General features: G+C 55.1%; 2 protein-coding genes across 7 annotated transcripts; both read right to left on the reverse strand.

Moving 5' to 3' along the window:
• Nucleotides 1–515: 515 nt before the first annotated feature.
• On the reverse strand, nt 516–14,237 carry KCNS1 (potassium voltage-gated channel modifier subfamily S member 1). 6 transcript variants are annotated; one of them, XM_033075024.2, is made up of 3 exons: nt 13,363–14,237; nt 7,533–8,521; nt 516–2,784 (listed from the first exon to the last, which is right to left on the reverse strand). In XM_033075024.2, exons 2-3 carry the CDS (start codon nt 8,496–8,498, stop codon nt 2,329–2,331), a joined length of 1,422 nt encoding a protein of 473 aa, XP_032930915.1. In that variant the 5' UTR covers nt 8,499–8,521; nt 13,363–14,237; the 3' UTR covers nt 516–2,328. The 6 variants fall into 6 exon arrangements, with proteins under 6 accessions (XP_032930915.1, XP_032930920.1, XP_032930918.1 ...); XM_033075029.1 differs by lacking the exon at nt 13,363–14,237 and adding an exon at nt 13,214–13,314; XM_033075027.1 differs by lacking the exon at nt 13,363–14,237 and adding an exon at nt 12,899–12,923.
• Nucleotides 14,238–25,688: 11,451 nt separating this feature from the next.
• LOC117004137 (caltrin-like protein 2) lies at nt 25,689–26,391 on the reverse strand. Its single transcript, XM_033074638.1, has 3 exons — nt 26,320–26,391; nt 26,026–26,190; nt 25,689–25,850 (listed from the first exon to the last, which is right to left on the reverse strand). Exons 1-3 carry the CDS (start codon nt 26,381–26,383, stop codon nt 25,846–25,848), a joined length of 234 nt encoding a protein of 77 aa, XP_032930529.1. The 5' UTR covers nt 26,384–26,391; the 3' UTR covers nt 25,689–25,845.
• Nucleotides 26,392–27,941: the final 1,550 nt, after the last annotated feature.

A 27,941-nucleotide genomic window follows, 5' to 3' on the forward strand; every position in this document is an offset into this window, starting at 1 on the left:
GTGGGTTAATCAAACTGCTCCAGCCAGGGTGACAGCAGTGGTCCAGGCACAAGGAATAGCTGTCAGCACACCACCCAGGGCAGGGGTGAGGTGGGAACTCTGCAGTGGTCCAGGCACAAGGAATAGCTGTCAGCACACCGCCCAGAGCAGGGGTGAGGTGGGAACTCTGCAGTGGTCCAGGCACAAGGAATAGCTGTCAGCACACCACCCAGGGCAGGGGTGAGGTGGGAACTCTGCAGTGGTCCAGGCACAAGGAATAGCTGTCAGCACACCACCCAGGGCAGGGGTGAGGTGGGAACTCTGCAGTGGTCCAGGCACAAGGAATAGCTGTCAGCACACCACCCAGGGCAGGGGTGAGGTGGGAACTCTGCTGTGCTCCAAGCTGGTGCTGGAGCTGGCTGACAGGGACCTGCAGCACTGTGGGGCTGCTCCTGCTCACCTGGACCCAGCCCTGGCTCAGCCCTTGGGCTGCATGAGCACATCCAGCTGCCATGAAACAGAAACCAGCATCCACAGCAGATCATTGATGTCTTTAATAAAATATACAGTATGCATCCCATGCATAGATAGAAAATTAATTTACATGCTCCTAATTATTTGCATAATGCTTTTTCATTAATAGATGTAATTTGCTCTTCACATTTGAATACATTTTGCTACTGGAATATTTATGTTGAGAAGGGGAAACTCCTTCCTGTATTCAAGTAACAGTGCAGCAGGAGCTGGCTGGAGCAGAGGGTGCTGCTCTCCAGTCCCAGCTCCCAGCAGAATAAGCGCAGAGCAGACCATGAACCATCAGTACTGGAAGACTTGATGATGCCAGAAGCATGAGCATCCCCCATCCCACACCACCATCGTTCCTTGGGGACCCTCCCTGAGTCCCACTGGGTTTGGAAAGGCTGGACCTGCACCAGTGTTGGTTTGGCTTTCCTCGCCCATGACCAGCAGATTGCTGTGGGCAGAGCTGGCACTGGCACTACAGCTGTGCTGAAACCCAGCCAGGACAGCCAGCAGCAAACACACGATCCAGGCACCTGGGGTCATCGTGCAGCCTTCAACGTGTGTTTGAGCTGGTTTGGGATTGTGGAATGCACGTTTCTCCTGCTTGAAACAGGCATGGCTGGGTGTGCTCCTTTGTGTGCAACGGAGCTGCACAATTTCCAAACGGAGAACAGGGGGTGGGAGGGCAAGGCAAAGCTCTGTAGGGAATTAATGCTGTGCTGGGAGCAGCCCCCAAAGTGCTCAGGTGGGCTGGGGTCCAGGCAGGAAGGGGTTTGGTGTTCCAGGCTGAGCTCCCTGCCCTGCTGGGAGGTGCTCAGAGGCTGCAGTGACAAAAGTGGTGCAAGGTGCCCTCTGCCCCAGCTCTCTCCCTGCAGAGGGAAGCTGCTCCCTGTGGGGACACCCAGGGCAGTGTGACCTCCTCCTTACAGCCCTCCGGCCCCTGCCTGGCCCTGAGACAGGGAGGGAAGAGGCAGGATTAAGCCAGGCTAGGGGCTGTGCTGAGGGAGAACAAGGTTTGGGGGACAGCCCCACTGGGATTGGCTCCCCGGGTCCCCCAGCTTGACCCCTTTGCTGCTGCCCCAGAGGACAGTATCCCTTCTGCCTGGTCATCCCTGGCTAGTGTCCCTCCCCCACGTGTGGGCAGTGCTCCCAGCTGTGCCACACTCCCAGCACAGCCCCAGGGGTGTCCTGGCAGTGGCAGTGCAGGACAGCAGATAAATCCTGGCTGCAAGGGAAAGGTAAGGTTCAGTCGATCCCACTGCAGGGGCTGGGGACCATGGGCTCACCCTGAGCTGGACACTACCTCTCCTCCCATACAGACTCATTCCCAGGCCCCTTTCCTTTGTGGCTGCAGGGGCAGTTGAGCCTTTTGAGGCTTTTTCCAGCTGGGGGTAGGACAAGGCTGGGACAGGAGCTGTCGACATAGCACAGGATCTGTAAGGGCTGCCAGCCTGCTTGAGGGCTGCCTCATCCTTGAGCTATTTAACCTCACCCTGGACAACACAAAACCTTAGCCAGAGGAAAGTCCCTCTCCATACATCTGGGGCAGTGCCTGATCAGGGGTCACTTGTATTTCTTATTTTCTGCCTCCCTTTCTGGCAGGGGTATATCCAGCACCACAACCTCCCTTTGCAGCCATGGGTGAGCAAGGTGAAGGCTGAGACACATCCAGGCAGGCACAGGGTCTGGAAGCAGCCAGCACCCACCGGGCATCTCCTCCAACGCCTCCTGTCCTTCTCAGGGCAGGGGTGATGCCAGCCATGGCATCCCAGCGCCGTGCTCACCGTGAGCAGGCAGGTCCCACGTGCCCCAGGGCGGTGCCAGGGCTCAGGGGCTGGGGTGGGCACCGGGGGTCAGGCCACGGCGGTCGGGGCTGCTCCTGCCCAGGGAGGTCTCGCTCAGAGCCTCCGAGTCCCGCTCGTGGCTGGAGACGCTCCCCACCTCCTCAGGGTCCTTCTTGCCGCTGTTCCTCACGGCCGCCTCCAGCGCCTTCTGCTTGCGGTAGAAGTGGGAGAACTTGTTGAAGATGATGGTGATGGGCAGTGCCACGACCAGGATGCCCCCCAGGATGCAGCCCGAGGCCGCCAGCTTCCCTGCCACGGTGACAGGCACCACGTCCCCGTAGCCCACGGTGGTCATGCTGACCGTGCCCCACCACCAGCACGCTGGGATGGTGTCGAAGCCGACGTCTTCCTCCTTCTCAGCAGTGTAGGCCACTCCAGAGAAGACAGAGACCCCCACAGCCAGGTAGAGCAGCAGGATCCCCACCTCCCTGTAGCTGTGCTGGAAGGCAAAGCAGAGCCTTGGTCAGTGGGAATCACTGACCAGGACGTGGAGATCCCACAGTGCAAACACAGACCTGCACACCTCCACCAGGGATCTCATCCCTCTATCCACCTCTGCTGTGGGATGTCCTGCTCCAGGGGTGGGCTGGGATGGGGCAGGAGGGCATGGGTGACACATCTGGAGCAAGTGGGGCAGCCAGGAATGGTTCCTGGCACCCACAGCTGCCTCTCTGCACTCCACCCGCCTGTGAGTGCTGAGAGGGAAGACAGATCTGTGCTCCCCAGCCAGACATCCCCGGCAGAGGCTGCTCCCCTGCCTCCAGCACTCACTCTGGCCTGATCTCAGCTAACAATATTTAGCACATTTTCCTTTTATCTTGGCAGGTCCCCAGAAACCACCTAATAGGCAGCCACTAAAAGAAGCAATTTGTACCTTCCTGAGTCGCTGGCACTGCTGGCAGGGAGGACGTGGTCTCTGCTGCAGGCTCAGCTCAGCTCTTACCCAAATCTCAGCCCAGGCTCCCTGGGGACCCCTGAGCCCCAGGGTCCCTCCTGTACCCCAACATCACTGAACCTCAGCATTCGTGAAACCCTTTGTTATACACGTGTGGAAACATCACATCAGAGCTGACATGAACTTCCCTGGTCATCAGGGCAGTCCAGGGACCCATCCAGTGTCAGCATGGGCTGTCTTAGCACCCATCCTACAGGGTGCTGCAAGCCTCAGCTTGATGAGATACAGCCCAAGGAGTCTGGGAGCCTTGGTGGGAATAGAGCCATGGACACCCAACTCTGATGCTCCTTGAAGAAAGCATTGTTTCTCTGGTTTCAACCTAAAACCCTCGTGCTGCAATCTTTCTTTGTATATTCCTAATATTTGAACAAAGCATAAATGTGTACCAGAAGCCCAAAGGGAAAAGGCAGTGGGCAGTTGCAGGACAAGGCAGCAAGTCATGCCACAAGTGAAGTTTTTGGATGTTTGTGCCCACTGACCTGCTAGCTTGCTCTTCATCTTTTGGGGAAAGGAAAGCAGAGCTTTGATTGTGGGGATGGAATTTTTTCCCAGTCTCCTAACAAGCAGAGAATGCTTTATTGGAGACCACATAATGGCTAAGGGAAACAACATTTGAGCAAAGCAAACAGCAGCAGATGTGGGAAAAGGCTTCTGTGGTCAGGAGGAGACTTAAAGGAGGTGGATTCATGGCAGGGAATGAGGAGACTTTGCTTAGACAGCTGGCAAAAGCTGCTCAGCTAATGCCAGTAATACCAAATAACCTCCTCTTCCTCCTCCTTCTCCCTTTCTCCTCCCTCACCTGTGGCTGCAAATGCCCTACAGCAGTGCCAAGGGAGCTCCTTGAGGAGGACAAACAGCTCAGAGCCAAGGGTGTATCCCTCTGCCAAGAAAGACCTGCTCCTGGCTGGAAGTTAACAGCAGGTCTGTACATCCCAGCTGGGGACCAGCAGCACCAAATAACCTCATGCATTTTTAAAGAGAATCGGCTCTGGCCCCGGGATGTGTTGGAGGGGAAAGGCAAAGGAGGAGTCAGGCAGCTCTGTAGCTCCTGCTGCTTCAATTTGCAAGCAGGGTCAGGGTTTGCAGCACAGGGAAGGCTCCAGAAATCTCCCAGATGATCTTCAGGCACTGGCTGCCACTTATTTGCAGCCCTTTATCTGCAAAACTTCTGATTTGCTCATTGATTGAGGGGTAAGGCAGCTGCAGGTGGGGTTTGGCTGGAATGCCGTTTTAGCCATGGTGTGAGTGGGATGCAGGCTTAGCCAGGGTTCAGATGGAATGCAGGTTTAGCCAAGGATTGGATAGGATGCAGGTTTGGATAGGGTTTGGGTGGGATGCAGTTTTAACCAGGGTTTGGGTGGGTTGCAGGCTTAGCAAGTACCCAACCTTGGCAGAGGCAATGCTAGATAATAAAAGACTCCAGCTAAAAGCCCTCCAAGAAGCCTCCCCAGGTTCCTGCCAAACGCACATCTTTCATCCAGTACAGCAGCAGACTGTCAGAGTGGAAGAGCCCACTTTGGGTCTTGCCAGAAATCGCAGTGTAGAGACCAAGCAAGGCCCATGGCAGTGACAGCAGGGTGACACGTGATGTGCACTTCCAACCTCTTCATGAGGGGACAGACAGCAACCCCTGAAATCCTGAAAATATGCTGTAATTACCCAGGCACCAAAACCTATGGACTGCCAGTGGGAGAGGGGATCCAACCTGCACCCACAGAGCTGCAAGAGTGGCAGTGATGTTGGGAATGCTGGGGAGGAAGAGCAGAGATGTGCAGGAAGCCTCTCCTCAAATTGAACACGCTGTGGATCAGGCCCCAAGCAATCTGAGGACTGTTCAGGGTTTACGATGCACAAATGGCAGAATTCCCTCTGCTAGCACTTCCATGGCAGGGGAACAATTGCTCAGCTTGCCAGAGCCATCGCTCCTGCTTCCTGGCTGTTAACAGCCTGCACTGCTCTGCTCCTGCTTTCTGCTCCTCCAATAGGAAGTAAATTATGATTAACAAGACGTTGTAATTTATGTGCCCACTAAATCACAATGCCAAGCTGCTGCGTCAGATTTGTGTCTTTGCTCATCCCCGTTTAGAGCTGGCCACGGAGTCCCCAGGAAGGGGCACTTTCCAGCACGTCACTAGTGAATCAGCTGCTCGTCAGAAGGCAGAGCCAGGACACTGCTGGCTCCCCAGATCCCGTTTGCTGCTTAGTAATGTGCACGAGTCCATCAGTGCCTGCTCTGCTGCAAGGTGCTGTTCGTGCTTGGATGGAGCACCAGCAGGACGTGGGGAGCCCTTTCCATGTGTGCAAGTTTACTTAAATTTCACCAGCAGTGTTAACTGGGTCTGTCACTTGTCAGTGCTTTTTCAAGGTGAGTGTTCACAAGTAGCAGGTAGGATTTCAGGCATCTTCATTTCAAAAAAACCCTTCCTGGACTCTGTTCTCAGCAGGTTTTGAGGATGCCAGGAATATTTTGATGTAGTTCTGGGCAGGACTGATCCTGCTTCACATCAGAAGCTGGCAAAAGACCTTTTTTGCTGCCCATCCTCACCTCCATTCACACTCAATGGTTGCTTTTCTCCATGACTCAGCCACGGGAATGGGTCCAACCCCAGAGATCTGCCGATGCCAGTACACCCCATGCCAGCCCTGCCACTGCTGCAGCAGTGAAAACAAAACAGGGTGTGCCCAGCTACTCATCCCTGTCCTGGCCCTTCAGAGGGAGCAGCACCAGGAGCTCCAGCTGCCTCCCATGCCAGGCACTGAGTGGGAGGAGAGTGGCCTTTGCTTGACTTTCAGGCTCTGTTGCAAAGATTGCTCCCTTGGCAATTTGTTTGATATATCAGTTGTTTGAAGGAGAGAAAGCACAGGGATGTTTGTGCAATTGCCCTGAGAAGAGGCAATGTTTACCCTGGTGATCATACCCCATGTCTAGCATGAGCCCCATGTGTGGCAGGGCTTTGGGAGCATGTGTCACTCTGAGTCTCAGCAGCCTCAAGGATCACCTTTAGGATTCCTATTGATGCAATCACCAAGAACCAGGGACACTTAAAGGCTGAGTTTAACAGTCCTCTGCACCAGGCTGGATTTTCTGTGTAAGCACAGGAGGTGAGTTTCCTTCTCCCCAGATTCAGCAGCAGGGGGATGGAGGGGAGAGATGGTGGGGATGAGCAGAACCACACTGGGTGTGGAGGCTGCTCCTGCTTCACCCCTGAGCTGCAGTGATGGAGTCTGGCTGCAGCACCAGGACAGTGAGGATTGCATGACAGATTTCAAGTTGCCCTTGGTCTGTCTGAAGAGGCTGGGGTACTGTGGATGGGGGTCTGGGGAAACACAGCCTTGGGGCATATTATGGGGGATGTGGACTTTCTCACCAGACCTGTAGGGATGCCACTTCTAGGCCTACCTGAACCCTGGTCCTCCCCTTGGTCAACATTTCCTCCTCCAGACCTTCCTCCTGAGGAACATGTGGCCCTTGGACCAGGTTCCCTCAGCCCTGCATGCCAAGTTTTCCATCACACTGAGGGCTGCTGGCAACCCAGGCTCTGCTGAGGGCATAGACCCTGCCTGGGGCTGGTTGTCTAAGGCCATGCAACTCACCCTTTGCTCTTCTATTGCTGCTTTGTGCCAGTCCCAACCTCACTGTATCCTGAAGCATTCGAGTATCAACTCAGCTGGACCAGGATTTCTATGTTTCCCCAAATGGGCAGACACCAGGGGCTGGACACTGGCCTCTGGTCAGCTGGCAGCACGCCCTTAGAAGGGTTCCCCTTGTCCCAGAATGGGGACAGGAGCAACCCTGAACCATACACACTGGTGCTGGCAGACCCAGCAGCTGCTGGCTGGCCTGCTACCTGCTCAGCAGGTCACTCTCCACCCTGCCAGGCACTGACTCACTTCCGATGGGACATGCCCATCCACCCATGCTGAGTCTATTCCAGTGCTGTGCAATCAGGCTTTCACACCACAGTGGGATGGCTGAGACCCTGGGAGCACCAGTGCTGCACGAAGCAAAGCTGGGTGGGTTTGTGCTGTGTGCACAGAGCACTCATGCAGTCAGTGCTCCTCACACCTGTCTGCTTTAGCAGACAGCCACCACCACAAGCAAGCTCGCCAGGCACCACCCAGAGCTGGGAGCTCCCTGCAAACAGGGACTTCCACATCCCCCAGCCCTGCCAGGGGTCTCCTTCTTGCCCAGAGACCAAAGGAGTAGATAAGGAGATAGAGAGCCGTTTTACCTTCAAGGTGGCCCCCAGTGACCTCAGTCCAGTGGAGTGCCGAGCCAGCTTCAGCACCCGGAATATCCTCATGAGCCGGAACACCTGCACCACCTTGCCCAGGTTGCCCAGCTCCGAGTCACTGCCCATGGTCACGTCCACCAGGAGGGTGAAGTAGAAGGGCAGCACTGAGACAATGTCAATCAGGTTCAGAGGGTGCTTGAAGAACTTCCTGGGGTTGGGTGAGAGCAGGAGGCGGGCGGACACTTCGAAGGTGAACCAGGAGATGCAGAAATACTCCAGCTTGTGCAGGATGGGCTCATCGAGCACGTTGCCATTCTCATCCACATCCTGGTACTCAGGCATGCTGTGGATGCACATGGTGGCTATGGACACCAGCACCACGCTGATGGACACGAAGCTGAAGAGCTTGCTGGGGATGGAGTAGCCGGGGTTCTCCATGGTGAGCCAGAGGCGCTTGCGCACGTTGCCGCAGCGCAGGGTGCTGTAGCGCAGCAGGTCGTGGTTGATGTCAGAGATCTCATCAGGGGACGTGTCCACGCTGCTCACCTCGCTCTCCTCGTCCCAGTTGTGGTGCCGGCTCTCCAGCTTGCGCTCGTGGTAGCGGTAGCTGCAGCAGGAGTCCAGGAAGAACTCGTTGATGCCCCAGTACTCGATCTCCTGGCAAAAGGAGAAGACGCACAGCTCCTCCATGACGTGCAGCTTCCCCGTCTGGTAGAAGTGGAGGACGTAGAGGAAGAACCCGGGGTTTCGGTCGAAGTAGAACTCCCTGGCGCTCACGTCGTAGTCATCGCAGAGCTGCAGGATGGACTCCTCCGAGTCGCAGGACAGCAGCCGGCCCAGGCGCGTGTCGGGGAACTTGGAGAGGGCGCTGGAGCTGAGCCGCCTCCTCAGACCCCCCACGTTGATGTTGATAACATCCTCCTCAAAACTGGGACCCCAGTAGTTTAAGGTCTTGTTGACCATGATCAGCAGAGCAGGAGTTCCACCTGTGGATGAGACAGCAGGGCTGGAGGGGACGCAGGGCTCCCCCAGATCTGGGTGCTCCTGGGTGAGGGGGGCCAGAAGCACCCTGGGGAGTGAGCAGGGATGTTTGCATTTTGAGAAGTGAGCACCAAGGAGAGAGAAGGGGAGACAAACTGCTTTAGATTGTTGTTCTGTGGTATGGAAGCTAAAAAAGAAAAGCAAATTATTTTTCCATGGGAAATTTTCCTTGCTGTTTTACCTCCTAAAGTTTCTCCCTTTGCAGGTTGTTAATGGCCTAAGGAAGGCAGTTTAATGCACCTGCAGCACCTCACCCATGGGGCTCTCCTTCTTCAAACAGGTAATTAGTCACTGAAGAGAAGATTTATTCCCCGAAGAGTCTCCCAGAGGAAAAATTAAATCTTGTCAAACCACCACTGCTGCAATTCTACCAAAGTGCTCTGTAGCCCCACTGCCTGCACTGCTAATTAAACCTGGTCAAAAAGTCCTTAGATAGTGCAATCTTTTGAGCAGCACATGCAGTTTTGCCAAAATCAAAGTATTGTCACAGAAGGTGTCAATTTTAAGGAGAATTTGAGAGGAGGAAGTGTCAAAACAATTCATCTGCCTGTTTTGTTTCCTCTTGTGTGTTCTGCCATGTAAAATATTAAGATTATTTTGATTATGTTGAAACATAACAAAAACATGATTCAGAATCATTGGTGACTGGATAAAATCTGTATGTCGATGGGGAAATAAAACCCCAGAGTTTTGATTTCTGTTGTATTTTAGGAATTTATAAGTTTCAGGAAGCTGGGCTTTTTCATGCAGCAGAAATTCTCTTTTCTAATGAGAAAAAGTTAAAGCATCAAAGAAAGGGAAGCATTCCCACACCTTCAGACACATTTACCTGTCTTGACCAGAAATTTAGAGCAAAAAGGCAAATAAAAAGCACTGTGATCTTTATGCCTCACCTTGAAGTCAGATTTTTCCACCTACCTTATTCATCAAAACAAGCAGGGGACACATGGAGCAGCCCTGTGCTCATGGGATCCCCTGCTCCTGGCACAGAGTGGTGGGGTTTGAGGGACACTGCTTTGCTCTCTTGCCTGAGGAATTACATTTTTTCCTGTCTTATGTCACCCACGGAATTTTCCAAGCTTTTAGGAGCTGTAGGGACAGAGGGCACAGACAGGCAGCAGGAGGCAAGGGAAAAAAGGCTCAGCCCCCGCAGTGATGCTGAGGAGCCAGCAGACCCCACACAGACCAGCCTGGTCCCACAGCAGCCACCAGGGACCAAGGCCAGGTCAGTGACAGGAGGTGAGCCCCTCCACCCAGGGGAATCCTGTGAGTTCTCCCTCCCCAGCCATCTCAGAGGATTTACGGGGTGAACACCAGGGCTCTGCCTGCTTCCCAGTCTGAGAAACTCGATGTGAAAGGTTTGTCAGACTGGGAGGGACCTGGGGACACGGACACATCTAAATCTGTAGGTCAGAGCAGAGCTGCAGAGGGGCAGGTAATGGAGCTATGGTTAAACCCTGGAGTGTTTTTAAGCTGTGCAGGGCTGTGGGTGCAGGAAATGCCAGAAACAGCCCGGCAAAAGCATCTGCGAACTCCACTGCATCTCCAGGCCAGGGCTCCTTAAAGACACAGCTTTGCACCACAACCATTCCATTACACCACTCTGGAGGAGGCAACCAGCTCGTGATAAACCTCAGAGCTTAACGGACTCATTGTCTTGCCTTTCAAAGGGGAGGGAAGAAGGAGAAGGAGTGTAAACACTTCTTTCAGGGATAAATTGGAATTTCAGTGTCAGATTAGCTTTTCCAGAGAAGACATCACACAGCCCATCTGTGGGGTAGGGATGACTAATCCAGGTTCCTTCCAGAAGGATGCTCATGCATTCAGGCTATAAGCACACACACAGATGGGGGGCCCTGGAGGTGCATCTGTGTGATCCAGCTTATCCAAAACCAGCCTCAGACTCTCTGCACCCTCCCTATGGAATAGCCTCTCTGAAAGGTCAGGCCAAATGCCACCAAAATAAAGGCAAGGTGGTTTGGGGGCTGGGCTGGGGCACAGGACAGCCCAGGATGGCAGGACAAGCCTGAAGCATTGCTCCAGCTCAGCCAGACCATCCCCAGTGCACGGCTGTGGCTCTGGGTGAGACGTGCCAACCCCGACAGCCAGAAGGGAGACGGCTCCTACCTCTCTCCCAGCTCAAAATTAAAAGGTGAGGGTCAGGACCCTGCAGGCTTTGTACCCCAGGGATATCCCTCCATCCCTCCTGCACTGGAAGCAAAGTGAGGAGAAGGGTCACGAACTGCCAGGGATGTTCCTTTCTGATGTTCGCTTATGAATAGACCAAATAATTTCTGCCCACATACAGCTTTCATCTAGGAATCTGAAGCAGCAATTAATAGTTTCATAATTCTCTTGCCTATTTGTTTCACGAACAGCTAAGCTCAGCTTTAAACAAAACTGGGCTTTGAACCGGGACCCAGTGTGATCTCCCCTGCTGGACCATCAAAGCGTGCACCCCATTCACATTTGCAGGGAATCAGCTGGGAAACAGAAGCTTACTTTGGGAAGCTTGGGTGATTTTTATTTAAAAGCATGACGGACAGAGAATACAAATGTGTCTGTCTGGGGTAAAGTGAATTTGCAAAATTTTTCTTTAGTTGACCCAAAATTTCCATGAATTATTGGAAAAGAGGAACAGATAAAGCCAGTCTCTTTCTGATAAATGTTGAAATATATTGTAAGCTATTTTGAGACAACCGTCAGAATTACACAAGCCCAGTGTGAGCTGGGTGTTGGGCGTTCAAATTAATATCTATCTTGTGGAGAAAAAAATCCCTGATATATGCATTTATGACAGTAAAAATAAAATATAAAACAGATCAAACATGTCTATAAGAAATGCTAGAAGAGTTTCCCTTGACAACATTTTTTTTTTTCAAAGGCTTTCAAATGGAAGTTATGTATATTTATTCTACCTGGCAGAGGGAACTCAAAGGAGTGGGAAGCAAGGTGCTAATAGACATTCAAGTGAGGATGCAGCGAGTGCAGGGAGCACTGCACACAGGGTGTTTTCCAACCAGGTACAATGGATTTAGATTAACAGTCCAAATAAAAAGCCCTGTACTTACAGCTTCAGCGAGGCTTCCCAGCAGGGAGTCGTGTGGCTTGTCTCAAAGGAGCCATTAGAAATGCAGTAGAGGAGGAGGAACCCCTTATCCTTTGCCTGTAGCCTAGACCTAAATGCCCTGTCTCCCGGGGCTTGTGACTGTGCACGTCCCGGGTGTGCAAGGGTGGTGGCTGCAAACCACTGAGGAGATCCTGTGCAGGATATCCATGGGACTGGGGTAGCACTGGGGGTCCCCTCCTTAGTACCTGAGGAGGCCAGAGAGGCTGGGTGGCATCCCAGCTCCTGCAGGGTGGTGTCCTCATATGCTGGGACAGGACTACTGAGACATCTGCTTTCTGGTCATCCAAAATCGCCCCTGCAGAGCCCCATCGCTGAGCTCCGTGCTCATCGGTTTGAAGATGCTCAGGACCAAGCCCTGCCTTGGGCGGCGCGGGGGTTTGCCAGGCAGGCAGTGGGGAGAATGGAAGGGGGATTCCCACTACTGGCTGCTCCCTGCAGGCAGAGCTCAAGCTGCTGCTGTACGCTGAGAGGCCACCGAAACGCTCAGGGCTGGAGATGGATATGACGGGGGACTCCCTGCTCGCCTCGGGTGCAGGAGAGGGTGACTACCAACAGCCCAGCGCTGTGCCAGCCTCCACTCCCAGGTCTCACGCTGCCCGTGCAAAGCTCTCCAGAGAGACCTCCGTGCTCCGTTCCCCGGGGAGGGGGAGTGCAGCCCCCGGGGGAGGCAGGCTCCGGGGCGAGGGACTCCCCTACACCCGCCCGCAGAGGCACGGGGAGGAGTGTCCCTGCGCCCAGGCACCCAGCAGCATCCCGGGGTGTGGATGCTGGCACGGCGGCTCCCCGCTTACCCCGGGATGCCGCTGCCTCGCTTCCCCGCTCATCCCTGCATGCCACTGCTCCGGTTGCCCTCTCACCCCGGGATGCCGATGCCCCGGGTCCCCACACACCCCAGGGTGCTGACCCCTGAAATGCCCGGGGTTCTGGTACCCCGGGTACCCTGGCTGAAGGTGCCCCGGTCCCTGTGTTACCGATCTTACGGTCCTCGCCGCGCCCCGGGATGCCAGCGCCGCGGGTCCCCGGGATGTCGGTGCCTGCAGCTCCCCGGGATGCCGATGCCGCGGGTCCCCACCCCGCCCCGGGATGCCGCTGCCCTCGTCCCCGCCCGCCCCGGGTGCCGGTGCCGCGGTCCCCGCGCTGCCGGTGCCCGCAGCACCCCGGTGGCGGAGCCCGGCCCCGCGCCGCCGCTCACCTGCCTCGGCGCCGCCCCCGCCGCAGCGAGCGCGCCCGGCGCGGAGCCGCGAGCCCTGCGGGACCGGCGGCGGCAGCTCCGCGGGGCCGGGGGTCCCGCCCGCTCCTTCCCGGGGCCGCCTCCGCCCGCCCGCCGGCGCCGCGGAGCGGGAGCAGTCGGGGAGAGCCCGGACCCCGATTCCCGACTCCCAGTGCCCGGTTCCAGACCGCCGGTGCCCGGTTCCTCGCTGCCTCTGCCTCCCACCAGCCCCTCCCGAGCTCTGTATAGGGGACGGGGCTAAGGATGCCCGGGGGGAGCCCGGACAAGATCAGCGACCTGATTTTGGCGAAACCGGCTGACAGGTCGGCGCAGCTCCGTGCGAGGCTGGCGGTGTCCCCTGCCCAGGCACCGCCACAGCTGTCACGCGGAGCCGAGCCGGGAATCTGGACCAGGCGAGGGTACCCGCGGCTTTCCTGAAGTCTTACCTGCTGCACGTCCCTCGGAAGGCGGGCGAGCTCACAGGATGGCTGTGGCAGCCGCGTTGGGGGTTCCCGTCTCACCCGGCCCTGGCTACCCCAAGTCTTTGCCAAGCTGCCCGGGAGGGCCGGGCTGTACCGTGCCGTGCCGTGCCGTGCCGTGCCGTGCCGTGCCGTGAGCTCAGGCCGAGCAGGGCCCCGGCAGCGGGGCCGCCCTGCTCCGGGCACACGATGCTCCCCTGCCCTCCGTGCCATCCATCTCCATCGTGCTCCTGGGAGCTGGGACTGTGCCGGGCACCGGGGCAGCCCCGCGGGGAAGCGCTGCCCTGGCTCGCTGAGCTCCTCGGTGTCTCTTTAAAGGCTCCCTGGGAGGTGGGCGAAGGCGGCGAGTCCCGGGCATGGCACACGCTGGATTTCAGGGCAGCGAGCTGCTGCTGCTGCCCGGGGCCATGCCCAGACAGCCCGGGGAGCAGCGAGCGCACCAACACCCCCCGAAATCAGCTGCTGGAGCAGAGCGATGGCAAGGAGAGGATGAGAAAGGGACCTTGCCAGGGTGACGGCCGGGGCTGCATGTCCCCGCAGCGATGGCTCATTGCTCCGGCAGCCAGCACTGAGCAGCTGTGTCAGACAGGCACGGGGCGAGACTTCACAGCACCCTCTGCATCCCTTCCATCGGCTGATTGCAGACCGAGGGGCTGGAGCCTGAGGGCTCTCAACCTTCTCCAGGCTCGCACGAGGCGGACTGAGAGCTCTTTTTGGTGGCGAGCATCCTTCCCCCTGCCCGCACGCCCGCCTCCCGCGTGTGCTGCCAGTCCTGTCCCTGTGCCAGGCAGCGCTGGCCGCTGCAGGGCCATCAGCGTGTCTCCATGTGTGTGATGTGTCAGACTGTGTGCTTGTGCTTGTTTACATGGCAAGAAGGCAGCGCAGGGAGGGGGAAGGGATGACTTTGAGGGAGGCCTCAGAAAAGAGGAAAAAAAAAGAAAAAGAAAAAGAAAAAAACCGGAGGGAAATTCCTCTCTTCTGTGATATGAAGCAAAAAGCATTTATTTTTATGGCAATTAGAGATGGCTGAGCATCCCTGGAAGCTGCAAGATAAATATGCCCATCTTTGTCTGCTCCAGGCAGCTGCGAGCCTTGCTGATGGTGGGTGCTGGGTCCAGAGGGGTGCAGCCCACGGGGTAGGAGGAGGGCTGGCTCCCACGTGGGGTTTTCTCTGCCTGTCACTGACATATGGTGAACAGGGTGAATTTTCTTTTCCCTTCTGAAAATAGTTCCCATCCAGCCATTTTTCAGGGAAGGAGCTGTGCCTGGCGCTGCAAGGGCGCCCACTCCATCTGGCACTTTGTGTCTGCACCAGAGCCCTGTTTATGCTCTGCTACAGAGTAGACCTCAGTCCTGTCCCCCCCAAAAATCAGCTCTCCCAGTACAAGGAGGTTTGCTGAGTGTCCCTGGGCCATATGGAGGAGCTGAATCGTGTGTGGGAAGGGAGTGGCAGGGGCTCTGCCCTTATTGTCCCCAGACTGCAGGGATAACACTGGGAAGGAGCTGGGGAGACACAGAGAGGAGACACCTCCATATTTCCTGCTGCAGCTCAAGGCTCTGGTTGGAAGCAACTGCAGAGAGGGAAAGTTCACTTCCCAGGCTGCAGAGGCCCCGTGCAGGTTTGTGCTGGCATCACAGCATCCTTCAGAGGGGACTTGGCTGCTGCATCAGTGGCACCTGAGGTGAATTTTCCCTTTTCTCCACAAATTCTGAGACAAAAGGCCTGATTCTGCTGTGAGCCAACCAGAGCTTGTTGGCCCGCCTTTGCACTGACCCTGGCAGGCTGTGTCAGGAAAGGGAGACTCCCATTTTAAGGCTGTTTTCCAGCAAACTGAGGTGTAAGGGCCGTTCCTTGGCACAGCTGTGTTTGCGATGGCCCTGGTAAGGCACCGGCCAGCCCCGTGCCCCTGCTGCCACTCCTGAGCTAACTGGCAGTGACGTGGAGATAGGAACAAGCAGAAAATCAGGTCATCTGGAAATGCCTCGCCATCTCTTCCTTTCATGTCTCCCCCATCTTCCTCTCTTGAGGAAGGCAAGGCTCTGCCCGCGGATTATGTCGATAACCACACGGCAAATCCTCCACGTGGGCATGGGGGCAAAACCTCTTGCCGTGGTCTCTTCTGCAGTCTGGAAGCAAATCGCAGAGGCAGGGTGAGTCTGAAGCCAGCAGCCATTTCAGTGCTGCAGTGAGTCATCCCAAAAGGCACTCAGCTTGTGGCAGCTCCCTTCCTTTCTTCTTTTTGCCTTTTTCTTTTTTTTTTTTTAATAGCTGATGTAGCAATAAATTAAAAAATAGCAGGAAATACATATGAATATAGCATGTCTCCAGAGCTCCTCTAATTAAAAGAAAAATCTTCAAGCACTTTTGAGCCCCTTGGATATCTGTTGTGAAAGGCTGGAGCCGCTGGGTACCTGCCACGTGGGAGGGTGGGATAGAGCAGCGCACCTGCGAGTGCAGGGGGATCCGCGGAGCTGGCGGCTGACAGGGGCTGATTAATGCCAGGGACATGAGCACAAAGCATTTCACAAATAGTCCTTTCCAGAGGGAAAGAGCTAAATTAGGGCAGACACAAAAGCCTGGTGTTGTGTTTCTCAGTGGTAAAGACTTAATACTAAATAGATGGGCTTTCCTTAATGCTGTGATTTCCTGGAGGTTTCTGTGCTCATTGGTGTGTTTGCTCACCAAGCTATGGGAGGGGGTTGCTCCAGCCAGAGGGGTTTGGGCTTTTCCTTCTCATCCCATTGGCTGTTCCCATTCTGGTGCCATCAACTGTCCCAGTTTCCATGCCTCTCCCTGGAGCCAGTTCATGGGGTGAAGGGAGAGAAAGCGAGCTGTGATGGCAGCTCCTCTGAGCAGCAGGAGAAGAGTGGGGGCACAAACTCCACGGGCTTCCATCCCTACAACCTCCATCTTCCTCCCAGAGCCACAGGGTGTCTGTACATGCTGCTGACACAGGGACATCAGCCTGCTCCATGCTGGAAATTAATTAACCAGCTTCATTCAGTGTCTGGAGCCCTTGGATACACCTGCATATCCAGCCTCCTGCAGAAAGGTGATTTGTTGGAATCCATCTGCAGCAGGCCTGGGACAGGCTGTCAGCGTGGCCTGCAACAGCCCATCCCTCTGACAGCCTGGAACTCTTCTGGACTTGTTTTACTGAGCTCACTGGGTGCCTGAGCCAGGAGAGATTAATGAACATTCACTGAACTTGCTGCAGACCTTGACTTGTGTTTGGACTCTGAAACTGCAACAGGACACGTGAGAAAATCTAGAGAGTTGCACCAAAGCAGTGGCTATTTTTTGTACAGATGGAGAGCCTCCAGCAAGGGAGCAGGGAGATGCTGCAGTGTAAGGTCAGCCATTTCAGAGCACTGATTTATTATCTGGCGAGTTCCCACATGCCTTGAGCATATGGATTGCCTCCATCTTACAGCAACCTGCAATCCCCATCTGCTGCATCCCCTCCATCCGCTCTGTCTCTGCTCCAGGTTGTCTCACCATCCTCCAACACCCAGGACACATTACCAAAACTGAATTCATCAAAAACAAAGGTTATTCCCAGGTTTATCATTAACCTGTTGCAGCATCTCAGGCCAGGGCTTCCCACGAGCCAAGCCCTCTCCAGACCATCCCACAGGTAGGGATGCTGGCAGAAGGGCAGCAGGGTGTCAGAGGAGAGGTCAGTGGCAGGACTTGCTCTGTTCCCTGACACCCATCTTTGGTGTCAGTCAGTCTGGTCACACTTCATCCACCAGCACAGAGAAAGCCACAAAACCCAGCCATCATACCCATACTTGCACAGGCAGCACGGGCTCACTTCTTGGGTTCTCTGCCAGGAGGGAGACAGGTGAAGATGGAAGCACAACTTTAACTGCAATTAAATCTTACAGTACTGCAGGTTGAATGGTGCAAGTCACCAAGAGTGCAGCAGGGCTTTGACTCTCCGCTGGCTCATGCAGTGAGGACACTAGCCCTGCATTTTCCTTTTGATAGCTGTGCACAGCCAAGGCCATGGCCATGGAGGAGCCAGAGCTGGCCTCTGATTCCTGCCAGCAAGGCCAGGCTGGGTGGAGCAGGGAGGTCCATCACCTGCCCCTGTGCTGCACTGCTCATGGAAATGCTTTAAGAATTTGTCTTTAGAAATTATACAATGAGGCAAATTGGAAATTGGTCTTTTCATGAAATAAGGGGGTCAAGTTAAAGGGCGATTTCTCTGAGATTTATCTGTGGATAATTTCATCCCACAGCAAACCTAGCTGAGGGCCTGGCGCTGGTGGAAGCAGAAGCAGCAAACCTGCCCTGAGGCTCTGCCTCTCCACAGAGCTGGAGCCAGACAGTGGCCACTGGGTTTGGGGCTCTTCAGTCTCTGCCCAACTGTGATGACACAGCTGACAATTTCAAAACTATAAATTGCTGTGAATTATCACTATGGTAGTTTTGCAGGTGGAAGTGCCCTGGTGATTTGAGGCTCTGGGTGAGCACCCTGCTCCCATTCCAGCTCTGCCTCCAGCTGCCTCTGTGCTGACAGGGATGAACACGAAGGACCAACCACAGCTGGGGATATTTGGGTGCAGGGAATGTTATGCTCCCCTGTCTCTGCAAGGAGGCTGTGGATGCTCTTTTGGGCTCTCTGCAGAAGGTTTAGGCAGTGCTGGGGGTGGTGAGAGAGCTCTGTTGCCAGAGTGTCTTCAGGTCCTGAGGCTCTGAAGGATGCCAGGGACTTGCTGGCTTCCTCCATCCCATCTCTGCCTCTCTCTCCTTTAGGCATCATTCCAGCATGGGCAGAACACCTCAGTCCAAGCAGGAGGATGTGGGACTGGAGATGCTGGAGTGCTGGGGAGGTGGGTGATGTGACACCCAGGGCTGCAGGATGGCTCTGGGGGTCCCCCCAAGCCCCCCAGGTGCCCTTGGCAGCAGATCAGCCGTGCCATGGTTTTGTGGCTCAGGGCTGTGACTCATTGCCAGCCCTGGGAAGGCTGCAGAGCAGGGGGAGCAGGGGTGTCTGACAGCTCCTGACTCTCCTGATAGATATTCCTCTGCTGCTGCATGGAGAATCAGTGCTGTCTCCATGTCAGAGCCCAGGTTTGCTGTGCTGGCTATGGATTTTTTCCTGCTGTACAGCCATCCTGGCTGCTTGTCACTAGGTTTTCATAGTTTTGAGGGGTTTTTTACCAGGAATCTTTGAGCAAGCAGCAGAGGAGAAGCCAAGGATGCAGGATGCAGGTGGATGTTTGCTTGCTGGCTGAGTCTGGATGGCTGGGGGAGACACAAGCACTTGCTCCTGCAAAATGCCCAGAGGATCCCACATCTCATTACCTCCTTACACTGGCTGCAATGCTGAGGGCACCCCTCATTCTTCCATTGATCCTGATGGAGTTCAGGGCTTGCCTTTTTAGGCACATTCAGGTACCAAGAGAAGACACATCTACCTGCTTTCCAAACCCTTGGAGCAGTGGAAGTATTTGTGTCCCAGTGGTGTTTGTGTCCCAAGAAGATGCCTGTTAGTTTGCTGGGATGCAGCATGGCATCCAGGCAGAAACCCCGTTTCCCTGAGCCCTGGAAAGAGCCTCCTGATGACATTTCAGGAAAGCATTTTTCTATTTTTAGAGGGCATCGTGCACAGAGCCAGGGAGTCAGCACAGGATTCCTGATCTCTTGCAGAAAGCAGTCATGCATTTTGGGATGCAGCAGCCCTGGTGCTCATTAGCACGATCGAGTCACAGGAGTTCCTGAAGCAGAAAGGTATTTGGGCAGCACTCTATTGCCTCTGTTGGTCTCTGCTGGGTCAGGCTGTAATCATGCTGGGACCAGGGTGCTCCTCTGATTGGCACCACAGCTCTGATCTGCGCCTTGAAGGTCCAAAGCTCCCCGATTGCCCTGCTGTGCAGGAACGCGGCAGGGCGGTCTGCGATGCTCTGCTGCTTTTGCCCATCTCTCCCTGATTAATGTGAAATCCAGCCTCATGAATCATTCATGAAGCTTTATTTAGTATAATGATTTCTGACATCCACTGCCTGGGAATAGCATTTTGGGACAGACCGTTTGCGACCAGCGAACTCCAGAAATAGGGAGCTGACGTTTATCCCATCTGAACAGGGATGGGATGGGATTCAGAAGGGGAGGGTGAGGGGTGAAGCAACCCTGCCTCCTTCTCAGGGAATCACAGGTTGCTTCCTAATTACCGAATGTGTAAAAGCTAAATATTGACATCGCGTTGCGGTTCCCTGTGTCTTGCCATCACATTGCATGTTATTAACCTACATAATGTCAGGGAAAGGAGCATCTGTGTGTGCCTTGGCACAGGCAGGGCTGAACAGACAGGAATTCCCCTATGCAACACTGCTGGTGGGACCTGAAGGAGCTGGGAAATGGCTTCCCCTCCAGGGCTGGAGCTGGGGGGAGACAGAAGCTCGTTGGGCTGCCCCATAGTATAAATAGCCCACCCTCCTCTTTCAGAACACCCTGCTGTAGGGAGGCTCTGGTTTCAGCTGGGAGGGGCTCTCTGCAGGTGAGCAGCCCCATTTGGGAAGGGTGTGCAGGTACCTTTGTTCCTGTGCTGGTGGATTTGGGAGCGATGCTGAGTTTATGACCATGTGTGGGCTGCAGTTTGGTGCATGAGCAGGGGCTGCTGCAGGGCTGGCATCTATGGGAGCTGCTTTCCTCCCTGCAAACTGCTTCATGTGAGTCTCCAAGTGTTTCACCAGCCTTTGCCAGAGCTGTTATTTGTGGAACATCCCAGCTGCTTGGCTGAACAGAGACAGCAGCCTCTCTGGGGGACTGTGAGGGAGTGCCCTACTGAGAGATGGGGCTACAGAGAGGGCAGGGACCATGGAGCCCAGCTACCCTGCCTGCCATGGGACACCAGGAGGTCCAGCTGCCCTGCCTGTGCCACTGCCAGCCTTCTGCTGAGCTCTCCCATGTGTGGCTTACTGCAGAGGAAAGAGATGTCTGCTTTCCTCTCTTTCTGCACGGGGAGAAGGATTGCTGGCATGTAGGGATCTCCCTCAGCTACAGGGTGCTGTCAGTGCCTCATCTTTTTTGCCTTCCTTCTGGCTCCCTGGCTCAGGGAAGTCCTGCCAGCATCTGAAAGGCTTCCTGGGTGTGCACAACCTTGTGTAGCTGCAGCAAAGAGCAGCCTGCTGAGGATTCCTGGTGGGATGGAGGGAGGATGGAGCCAAGGAGCTCAGCACAGCTCTGCTGCCTCTTGGCTGGGGCAGGCAGAGCTGTTCCCTGCCAGACTGAAGGCCTTCGTCACAAGCAGCTTGTGAGCTTTGGCAGCACTTCAGGCAGGAGAGAAATCACAATGGGCTGCTCTGGCATCCCTCAGCCATGGTTCCATCTCCTGCCAGCCCCCACCACGCTGGGGCTCCCCACCATGCAGGGGGCTGGGGACAGTGCACAGCTGGAGTGATGTGCCAGAGCCAGGCAGAAGGAACAGCTTCCATCCCTGCTCTCAAATCTGCCCTGCTGGCAGAGGCTGCCTCCCTCCACTGTGTAATTCCAGGATTCCCCTCTGCCCTCCCAGCACGGTGGGAGCTGGTGTTGCTGCTCACTGGTGAGGGTGGGAGGGCACTGGGAAAGGTTAGTGGTGTGTTCTGGCCACGTAAGACAGAGCACCCCTGTGTCTTCAGAAAGAAAATGCTGGAGGGATCAGCTGGTGTGAGACAACCCCGGCCCAGACCGTTCTCTCCCTGCCACTGGAGAGGTCTGGGTCAGGGTGAGGAGCTGAGTTTGTACAAACCATCCCACAGATGAAAGCACAGAGTGAATTCGTACATTTGTTGACCTTTAACTGTGAGACGGTTTGTTTTCCTGCAGAGGTGTGTGTTCTTCTGTGGTGGGGAGCAAAAGGCTGTTGACTCCTTTTCCCTCCTGGAATATTGCTGTTCCTCAGCAGGAATGATGAAGGCTGTGCACAGCTCCTGACCATGGGCAGAGCTGCTGCTGAGTGGATCTCCTCTACCCAGGGTATTTTCTCCTCTGGAACTGATGTGATTGCTGAGATCCTGCTGGGACTACAGAGTCCCACTCCTAGGCCAGGCTAGCTAAATAATCCTTCCTTTCAAAGGCTGTCAAAGCTGTAGTAATTCTTATTAGGCTGGTTTGAATCATCTCTTGAAAAGGTCTCACATCACCTTTGAGCATCAAACTGTTCTGTATTCAGACCCCAACCACCCAGTCCTCCGAGCCAGACCATAACATATGCAGGGAGAGGTTCCAAGAAAATATTAAAGATGTTCTGCAGTGCTGTGGGTGAGACCAGACTTCTCCATCCTCTCTCCTGTGTAATTTCAGAGCGGAACAAAGAACATTGTGTGGAGCAAGGATGCTCTGTGGTGCTGATGGATCCCTGGGGAGACACTCTGGATGAATTCCTTTGGGAATTGTTCAGAAGTGACTGGCCTGAAAAACCTTTGCTTTGAGGGAAGATGGAGTAAGCCAGACCTGCCACCTGCCCTGCAGTGGTGCTGCTGCTGTGACATGCCATGATGGATGTTTCTAACTCAGAGCTGGGTCCTTGAGTGCAGCCTTTGGCCACATTCCCAGCGCCAGACCTGGTGGCCAGTCTCAGGAGAAGAAAGTGAGTCCTGACCCTTCTGTAGAGGAAATAAACACTTTCATCTCCAGGCTGCTCTGGCCTTGGGAAAACAGCTGATGTGGGAAGAATCTCTCTGACACAGCACTCACTGCTTTCCCCTTTGTCTTGCTGGCACCTACCTGGGACAAAGGGGGAAATTCCCTTCCTCCCTAGAGACCTGAATCAAAGGATTTCAGCCAATGCACACTGCCAGGGGCTTACCACAGTCAGTGATCCTGACCTCCGTGTTTTGGTGCACTGCCCAGCTCCTCCCAGGTGGGTGCTGCATCAGAGAGGGGGTAGAGGTGAGTCCAATCCAGTGCTGGAAGCTCCCCAGGCTCCCAGCACCGCTGGTGATAGCTGGAAATGCTGTGCACAGGAGGCAGGGACCTGTGCCTGGGAAGAGAAAGGCAGAGGATTTGTTGACACAGCTGCAGGTGGAGGCACAGTTGGTGCATTGCCTCAGGGATTTCTGACTTGCAGGGCTCCAAAACAGAAAGCAGCAGGACTGGGACAGACTAGACGTCCCCAGAGCATCCTCTGACCCAAAGCCACCTCCTCCTGACTTCCCGGGCCAGCAGCTGAGTGACAGTGGTGACATGAGCAAAGCTGTCTCATAGCAGGAAGAGAGACCTCTCACAGGGAGATCTGGAGGCTTCAGGCAGCAGTTTTTGGGAGGATGAACACTTTCTACCATTTCCTTGTCTGTGCAGAGGAGCTGCTGCCCTGGGCACAGCATCCATCGGGTTATCCAGGGCCAGCTGAGAGGCACCCCATGCCTGGAGCTCTGTGTTTAATCAAACCAATTAGCAATTTAATCTTGTTAACAAACCAAGATAATTGCAGCATTATCAAATTAGCCAGCTGTATGGAAATGCCTGCTTAATAGCTGGTGCTGATGGAGGAGGAGGGCTGCGATCTGTGACTAATGACCGCGGGAGGTGTAACCGGGCTGCACCTCTGTCGGGATGCGGGGATGGCTGGGGGAGCGCTGGGGCTCAGCCTCTCACCCTGCAGCGTGTACGGCACAGCTCTCCCTGCGCACAGGGCTGGGCTGCCCTCAGGGAGAGTTTTCCCCTGCGAGGACACTACCCCGGGCAGAAGCAATGTGTGGTTTTACGCTGAGTCTGCCTGATGAGCTCCCAGTTCTTGTTTTGCCTGTCCCTGCTGGTTCACCTGGCATTTTCAGCTTCCACAGCGCTGCATGAGCTCTCCAGTTCTCTCTGCCCTCCCGTGGCCAGGCTAAGCAAAGAGTTGCTTTTTTCACCCTAGGACTTCTTCCTTCTCAGTCAGAGTGATTTCTGTGTCTTTGCCTCCTTCCAGCTCCTCCACAGAGAAGAATGCACCTACACAGATGTGACCACACAAGGACTCACTCCAACAGATGCTCTGCCCAGTCTCGGCCAGGAAACTTCCTCCATCTCAGTGAACCATGCAAGGTGTCAGCCCCACAGACAGAGTCTCCATCCTGCTGTGTTCATGAGCAGTTTAAATCTGGCCAGCTAGTGCTGCTCTGCAGGTTGCTTTGCTCGTGCCTGGCCATGGGAATCATGAGCTCACAGACCAAGCTCCCCCCAGTCTGGGCTGGGACTGGTTGTTGAGAGTGGGACTTTCTCAGCGAGCCTGGCATCAGCAGTGGGCTGGGAAGCTGGCAGGGCCTCTCTGGGCATTAGGCTGGGTGATGCTCTGTCCCTGCAGTGGATGGTGGCAGTGCCTGTTCTGCCACTGCACAGAGGCCAGCATGTCCCTCAGGCTGCACACACTCTCTTCTGCTGATGTTTCTTGGCATTTCCTGAATTTTTGTCCCTGACACTCAACTGTACAAAAATTACAAGAACACCTTGGAGCTATGATTTTATTGCCCTGGCTCGAGTCTTTCCTAGGAAAGATTCTTCAGCTGAATTTTCCCCACCAGCTCAGGTTCAGGGAGGGGTTCAGCACCACTTGGGGTTTGGGTCTGTGTAACCCCCTCCTCTGCTCTCTAGATGTGCCCCAAGTAGGGTATTCATAGGCAGGCTCTGCCCTCTGTATCCCCCTGGGCAGGCAGGGTCCGTCCCCTTCCACAGCCCTGCCCAGCTGAGAGGGGCTTTGAGGACACACTGCTCTCCAGGGCCCCTTCCAGCCTTCCTAAAGTGACCTGTCCAGTCCCTTCCCACTGCTCCCTCATCCTGGAGGTTGTTTGCCTCTGGGTGGATTTTATCCCCCAAGCCAGCCCCTAACCACACCACCAGACTGTTTTCATCCTCTTCCCCAGCAGAAATTCTGGGGTGAAAGCAGCAGTGGGACTGAGTGCCAGGATGGAGAGAGGAGGGAGTAGGTGGAGAAAGGAGTCACAAACATCACAAACACCCTTGTGAAAAGCCTGTTTTATTTGTTAGAAGGGAGGTGAAGAAGCAGAGGGAGAAGGGAAGCGGGCAGCATAGAGCACTGTGCAGCAGCAGTCACAGAGTGATCCTGGAGCTGAGGTGGGAATGCTGAGATGATCCTCAGCCTGTCCTGGAAGGCAGAGCTCACACTGGAAAAAGGAGAGAAAGAAATAGATTGAGTCAGGTGTTCACCCCAGCCCACTCATCTGTCCACAGTCACCCCGCCAGCCTGGCCGGGGGCTCTGGCAGCTGGACACAGCTCGCTGCCAGCGCCAGCTCATCATACCCCGCTCTGCCACCCTGAGCAGGCTCCCGAGCTCCTACCTTGGGACACGTGGATGGAGAGGCACCTCGTCCCGCAGAAGGAGCGGCAGCACTGCTTTCCGCGGGGGCAGTCCCGGTCGGAGCTGCAGCGGTTCGGAGGGTTGGGCCGCCCGCAGGTGAAGCGCACGGGGGGACAGGACCAGGCGCTGCCTGCCACAGGAGGGACGGGTTTGCTCCAGAGACACCGGGAGATGCTGCCCGACAAACACCCACCCTTCCCTCCCACAGGATCCGTGTAAACTTCCCAGCACCTGAGCTTTCCCCCAAGGACATCTCCTACCTGTGGGCAGCTCTGCCCAGAGGATGAGCATCCCCACCAGGAGGAGAGCGGCCACCGCCTTCATGCTGCCGTGTCCGGAGAGGTGCGAGTGTGACAGGCGGGGGACAGCAGCATTTAAACCCTTGGCGAGGATGGAGGTGGGGCACAAGGAGCAGGGCTGGCAAGTGCCAGTTCGGTACGGTTTTCCTCTCCGGAAACCTTTTGCACAAGATACACAGAGCAGTGTTCCATTGCTCAAACAGCAGATGTTCCATTGCACAAGTGACTCCTTCAGCCACACCTGGGGCTGAGGGACAAGCCATGGGGACATGACCCAGGACGTTGTCAAAATTGTCAACCCCGACTGGCTGGAGGCAGTGGAGCTGTTTTCTCCTGGGCAGGTACCTCCCCCACGTATCCTTTCTCAGGATAAGCCCTTGTGGTGACCATGTTCCCTTCTGGAAGTGTGTTAAGTGCTTTTCCTTTTACGCTTTGCTTGCACAAACCTTACAGCATGATCCAAATCAGCCTGAGGCTGCCTGAGCCTTCCCAGGGACAACCCCAAACACAACCTCTTTCCTCCTGGAGGTTGTTTGCCTCTGGGTGGATTTTATCCCCCAAGCCAGCCCCTAACCACACCACCAGACTGTTTTCATCCTCTTCCCCCGCAGAAATTCTGGGGTGAAAGCAGTAGTGGGACTGAGTGCCAGGATGGAGAGAGGAGGGAACAGGTGGAGAAAGGAGTCACACATCACAAACACCCTTGTGAAAAGCCTGTTTTATTTGTTAGAAGGGAGGTGAAGAAGCAGAGGGAGAAGGGAAGCGGGCAGCATAGAGCACTGTGCAGCAGCAGTCACACAGTGATCCTGGAGCTGAGGTGGGAATGCTGAGATGACCCTCAGCCTGTCCTGGAAGCGGGAGCTCACACTGGAAAAGAGAGAGAAAGAAATAACTTGGGTCAGGTGTTCACCCCAGCCCACTCATCTGTCCACAGTCACCCCGCCAGCCTGGCCGGGGGCTCTGGCAGCTGGACACAGCTCGCTGCCAGCGCCAGCTCATCATACCCCGCTCTGCCACCCTGAGCAGGCTCCCGAGCTCCTACCTTGGGACACGTGGATGGTGCCGGACGGCCTGGTGATGCATTTCTTGCCGCAGAAGGTGCGGCAGCACCTCCTGCCACGGGGGCAGTGTCTGTCGAGCAGGCACTGGTTCCGCGGGTTGTGCAGGGCGCAGGTGAAGCGCACGGGGGGACAGGACCAGGCGCTGCCTGCCACAGGAGGGACGGGTTTGCTCCAGGGACACCGGGAGATGCTGCCCGACAAACAGTCCCCTCCCGTCCCACAGGATCCGTGTGAACTTCCCAGCACCTGAGCTTTCCCCCAAGCACATCTCCTACCTGTGGGCAGCTCTGCCCAGAGGATGAGCATCCCCACCAGGAGGAGGGCGGCCACCGCCTTCATGCTGCCGTGTCCAGAGAGGTGCGAGTGTGACAGGCGGGGGACAGCAGCATTTAAACCCTGGCGAGGATGGAGGTGGGGCACAGGGAGCAGGGCTGGCAAGTGCCAGTTCGGTACGGTTTTCCTCTCCGGAAACCTTTTGCACAAGATACACAGAGCAGTGTTCCATTGCTCAAACAGCAGTTGTTCCATTGCTCAAGTGACTCCTTCAGTCACACCTGGGGCTGAGGGACAAGCCATGGGGACATGGCCCAGGGCATTGTCCTCCCTGAGAGGTTGGAGGCAGTGGAGCTGCTTTCTCTTGGGCAGGTATTGTCTCCAGGCATCCTTTTTCAGGATAAATCCTTGTGGTGACCATGTTCCCTTCTGCAGATCTGTTATATGGTTTTCCCTCTGTACTTTACTTGCACATGGTCCTGCAAAACAAACCCTACAACATGATCCAAATCAGCATGAGGCTGCCTGTGCCTTCCCAGGGATGATCCTTCAAGTTTTTTCCCAGAGGTAACTATTCCCAGCCACAAATCCTCCTTACTCCTGCCCCACTGGGAGCATAAATTGGTGTAGGGCAAACACCTTTGGCTCAGTCATGGGTGAGTCTTTCTCGAGTTCCGAACTCCAGTTCTTCTCTGGATGGCTTCTGCCATATAAGAAACAGGTTGGTGCTGGAAGAAAGTGGCTGACATTTCTGGATAGGATAGTCCACTCCTTACAGACCTTTCATCAGCCTCGATGCAGCACAAGGACAATTTGACTGAGCCCTAACTCTTGATGGTTGTAGAGATTAGGGGCTATATTCTTGTTTGGATGGCAAAGGTCCCATCACCCTTATAGCCTCAACCAGTTCCTCCCTCCCAAGGAAGTTGTAACTCTGCCCTGGCCTCCAGGTAAATCTGTTTTCTTTAGTTGCCTTGGGCAATGGGAAGTTACTCCATTTCCCACCAATTGGTCAATGTCCCACTCAGCTTGTGTAAGAGGTTCCTGAAATGTTTCTGTGGGACTTCTGTGGCTGGCAGGAGCCCAAGCTATCCTGGAAAAAGGTTGTTCTGGAGAGGGGAAAGCTCCAACAGCCAACCTCCCTCAGTCCTGCAAAGGGCAGCCCCTGATGTTGCAAGCAGGAAGGGAAAAGCCCAGTATCACTTCTACATTCTCTGTGCAGCCCCTGAGCCCCCAGAACTGCACTGATCCAGCCTCAGGATCCACCAGGCCATGATGGGTGTCTCACTGTGCCTTTTCCTGCTCACACTTCCCTTCTCAAGTTGCAACACGCTCCGTTAACTGGTCCTCAACTAACCCTGTGTCTGTTAATTATTGTCCAATTTCCCTATTGACTCTGTGGCTGCATTTAGCTCTTTGTGAAGTCATTTATTAAGTAACGTGCAGAAAATATAGCCAGCCCAAAAAGATTTCTTGGGCTGTGCACCAACAGTGTAGCACTTTTAATAAGAAATACAAGCACTGGAATAATTTTTATGCAATCCATTGCCATTCAGCTGCTACTGGGGCTGGAGAGGACAATGCTGTGCTTCCAGCTGGTGCCAGAATCTGGCTGAGGTCGTGC

This window comes from Catharus ustulatus, chromosome 17, assembly GCF_009819885.2.
Source record: "Catharus ustulatus isolate bCatUst1 chromosome 17, bCatUst1.pri.v2, whole genome shotgun sequence".
Lineage (NCBI taxonomy): Eukaryota > Metazoa > Chordata > Aves > Passeriformes > Turdidae > Catharus > Catharus ustulatus.